Source organism: Sinocyclocheilus grahami, unplaced genomic scaffold, assembly GCF_001515645.1.
Source record: "Sinocyclocheilus grahami isolate Dianchi unplaced genomic scaffold, SAMN03320097.WGS_v1.1 scaffold700.1, whole genome shotgun sequence".
Classification (NCBI taxonomy): domain Eukaryota; kingdom Metazoa; phylum Chordata; class Actinopteri; order Cypriniformes; family Cyprinidae; genus Sinocyclocheilus; species Sinocyclocheilus grahami.
The window spans coordinates 365,234-369,409 of NW_015505879.1; the positions used below are offsets into that span (position 1 = coordinate 365,234).

General features: G+C 36.4%; 1 protein-coding gene across 1 annotated transcript in view; it reads left to right on the forward strand.

The window, feature by feature from the left end:
* Positions 1-215: 215 nt before the first annotated feature.
* LOC107559808 (kelch-like protein 36) overlaps positions 216-4,176 on the forward strand; it is a 5,476-nt gene continuing 1,515 nt past the window's right edge. Inside the window, exons 1-4 of the mRNA XM_016243775.1 lie at positions 216-322; positions 566-648; positions 1,401-2,474; positions 3,441-3,598. Of these exons, the coding sequence (XP_016099261.1) occupies positions 574-648; positions 1,401-2,474; positions 3,441-3,598 (1,307 nt within the window). The 5' untranslated portion in view covers positions 216-322; positions 566-573. The remainder of the gene's footprint in view (positions 323-565; positions 649-1,400; positions 2,475-3,440; positions 3,599-4,176) is intronic.

Below are 4,176 nucleotides of genomic sequence, written 5' to 3' on the forward strand. Positions count from 1 at the left end.
CTACTACTACTACTACTACTACTACTACTGCTACTACTACTACTACTGCTGCTGCTGCTACTACTACTACTACTACTACTACTGCTACTACTGCTGCTGCTACTACTACTACTACTACTGCTGCTGCTGCTACTACTACTTCTACTACTACGCTACACTCTGAATTTGAGCTACCTTGAGTACAAAAGTGACTTTTATTTTGAAATGAAGCACAACACGGAAGTGAGAACTCAGCTTCACTGTGCCACGGACAAAATGACTTGTTTATAGTCACTCACGGCCATTTAACTAGTGATTAATACAGATAAAGAATGGAAAAATGGTAAAATAATATCTGTATTTTACTTTACGGTTGTTGTCACAGCTGAATCGATCAAATATGTCCAGTTATATTGAATATCAATGAAACGTAGTCTGGAATGATTGTGTAAATGCCCCTTTCCTTTTGTGCTCATTTTCTGATTTTAAGCTCTGTCTGTTCCTATTCTGAACGTTATACTCGTGTATTATATGTGGTTACTTTGAATTATTTTCGATAATTAAATATGATTATGATATTTTGCAGATAGTCATATGGCAGATGACACAATGGACATGGGGAAGCAATCTCGTCTTTCACGTTCTCACAGAATAAGTGAATCTTCAAAGGTTTGGATAACAGTGTTTTTATTGTTAACAAATAGTGAAACTATTAAAATCATTTTTGCTAATTGCTACAATAAAATTAAAAATAAATATTAGATTAAAAATAAAACTTTTAAAAACTTAAATGGAAACTAACTGAACTAAAAAAAATTAAAAAACCTGAAACTGAAATAAAAATAAATTAAAGCTAAACAGAAACATAAAAATAATAATAATAAATAATAAGCACATAAAAAAATGTAAAATATTAAAATAAAAGCCAATTAAAATGTTAATAAATACTAAAATGCAATATTTTTTTCAAAAATAATTTTAATTCTATAATATACACATTTATTGTTACATACTCAATAATTGTGTTATTACAAGAAATAACACTTTTATTTTTTACATTAATTTAAAGGTACACTCAGTAGTATTTTACTAATTAAAAAAGGTTTAATAATAAATAATAAATTAATAGAACTTTTAACAAATTCAAATTGTGTACACTCACATGAGATGAAGAATCTAGTTATATCAGTCTGCTAAACATTTTATTCTGCATGGAGTGGGTCACGCACCCATGTTGACATGACATGACCAGCTAACAAACATCATACACCCTGACTGATGTGTCAGTATAAAGTTCAAAACCACTGGTGCAACTGGATGATAAAAAAAAAATGCTCTTTTAATATCTATAGTACCTTTAAAAAATTCTGTATCAAGTGTCTTGAGACTATCATGCACTAACTAACTCTCGTGTACAACAGGTATATCGATGGGCAGAACAGGCTAACTACCTCCTTCAAGGTTTAAATGAGCAAAGACAGCATGGCCAGCTGTGTGATGTCGTTCTGGTGGCCGATGACCAGCGGATCTCTGCACATCGGGCTTTGCTTGCAGTATCCAGCCCCTACTTCCAGGCCATGTTTACCTTGGGGATGCGAGAGGAGCATGAAGCAGAAGTAGAGCTTGTGGGAGCCTCGTATGTTGGTGTTAAAGCAGTAGTAGACTTCCTGTACAGCGGCGAGTTACCTCTCGATGGTGGAAACATCGACAACGTCCTGGAAACTGCTCACTTGCTGCAGGTGTGGCGAGCTGTGGATTTCTGTTGCCAGTATCTGGAGAAAGAGGTACGTGAGGACAATTACTTGTACCTGCAGGAGCTTGCCTTCCTCTACAGCCTGGACCGGCTGGACGCCTTCATAGACCGCTTCATTCTGGAGCATTTCGCCTCGCTTTCCGTCACCTCTGAGTTCCTCCAAGATGTGCGGATGTCCAAGCTTTGTGCTTACCTTGCAGATGAGCAGGTGCAACATGAGAACGAGCAAGCTCTTCTGCAGGTCGCCTTGCAATGGTTGAGTCAAAGACCTGAACGTCTTGCGTTCGCCCAGCAACTTCTCTCCAACATTCGTTTAGCTCTCATTCCACCAGATGACCTCATAGTGCGCATTTTGCCGGCCATGCGCTCCCTCCTGCCCCCGGATGCAGGCTGTGAGCCGCTAGTGGAGGAGGCCGTGGGCTACCACACGAGAGTCAGCGCCCAACCTGTACTGCAGACAACACGCACAGGCCTTCGAGGAGGTGTGGAGCGTCTGCTGTTGGTGGGAGGAGAAGTGTCTGAACGCGGAGAGGAGTTGAGTGCCGAGGTGTGCTGGCTGGATGAAGAAGCAGGAAAGTGGGTTGTGGAGACTCAGCTGCCAGCTCAGAGGAGTCACCACTGTGTTGCTGTTTTGGGGGGATTTATCTTCACCGCAGGTGGAAGCTCCTCACGGGACAACGGGGGAGATTCTGCAAGCAACTTGCTGTATCGATATGACCCCCGAAGCAACTTGTGGATTAAGGTAATACACTTCGCTCTCGATAATGTGACGAGTCAGCGACGGAGTTGTAATAGTTAGCTGAAACTAAAATTAAAACCATAAAAAATATATTAAAAACTTTTTAATATTGCACCGAACCCCCAACTGCTCCCCAGGCGCCGCAGCATAAATGGCTGCCCACTGCTCCGGATGTGTGTTCACTGCTGTGTGTGTGCACTTAGGATGGGTTAAATGCAGAGCACTAATTCCGAGTATGGGTCACTTGGCCACATGTCACGTCACGTCACTCACTCACTCATTTATTTCAGAATATTGTTTTTTAAATATTTTATTATTAAATTTTTTAAATATATATAATTAATTATTTATATATAATATATAATTATATATTTCAGTTAAAATTAAAATAGAAAATAAAAAAATGATAATATAAAACAATTTAAAAAGTAATAAGAACTATAATCTTAATGATACTAAAATAAGAGTGACATTTAAGTTTTAACAGCATGGCCCCAGACTATGACTAAATGATTTCATCTGATCGATTTTTATTTTTTTTATATTCATTCATTCATTCATTCATTTTATCCAACTCAAGATCAATGCTTTACAGTCAAATGTGCATATTTATGGGATAAAATGCAATTATTTTACCTGTACAAAAACAGTCCTTCAAGCTGCTTTATATTGCAAACCGGTATCATATTATTTGAATATAATATTTTAATGATGCAGTTAGTTTTAATGGTTACTGCACTTCTTACTGCACTAGTATTATTTACCAATAGCAGCTAATGAGTCAGAAGTCTTGCACATTCATAGAAAATAGCTTCCTTTCGTGGTTAGATGAAAATATAAAATTTGTATAATTCAGCTTTATTTTTTGTATTTTTAAAAGTTGTCATTTTTATTTGTAATTTTTCTTTATATTTCCAAGCATGAGAAACGTAGTTTGAGTGTTAATCCAAGTGATCTGTTGATCTGCAGGGTGCCCCTATGAACCAGCGGCGTGTGGATTTCTATCTGGGAACCATGGGAGACTGTCTTATAGCTGTTGGGGGACGCAATGATAGTGGTGCTTTGTCTTCTGTAGAAGTGTACCATCCTGCTGAGGACTACTGGACCTACGTTGCAGGATTGCCCAGGTTTGTTAATTGTTTTTGATCATGTTTTAGCAAGGTTGCACCAGTTTATGTGAACATTTATTTTGAATCCTCTTTGTACACTACTGTTCAAAAGTTTGGGGTCATTAAGTTTTATTTTTTGAAGAAAATGAGTAGTTTTATTCAGCAAGAGTGTGTTAAATTGGCCAAAAGTGCCAGTGAAGGCATTTATGTAAAAAAAAAAAATATATATATATATTGAAATAATTGAAAAAATTATGAAGAGTTTCTTGATAACCAAACCAGTGTTTTAGAATGATTTCTGATGGGTTCTGGAGTGATGCTGGAAATTAAAATTAAATTTTAAACTATAATGAAATAGAAATGTTAATAATATTTTTAAAATATTATTTTTTTATAATTTTTTTAATAATTTAAATGCAGATTTATCGAGCGTAAGATTCTTATTTTAAAAACATATATATATATATATGCGAATGTGCTCCAATGCGTTCACATTCTAACTTTTCAAAGTCTGTGGTTAAAGCGCCACTTAGCGGTAAAAGGCAGCAAATACACATTTTTAATGTTGCCGCCGCGTATGTATGTATATATATATA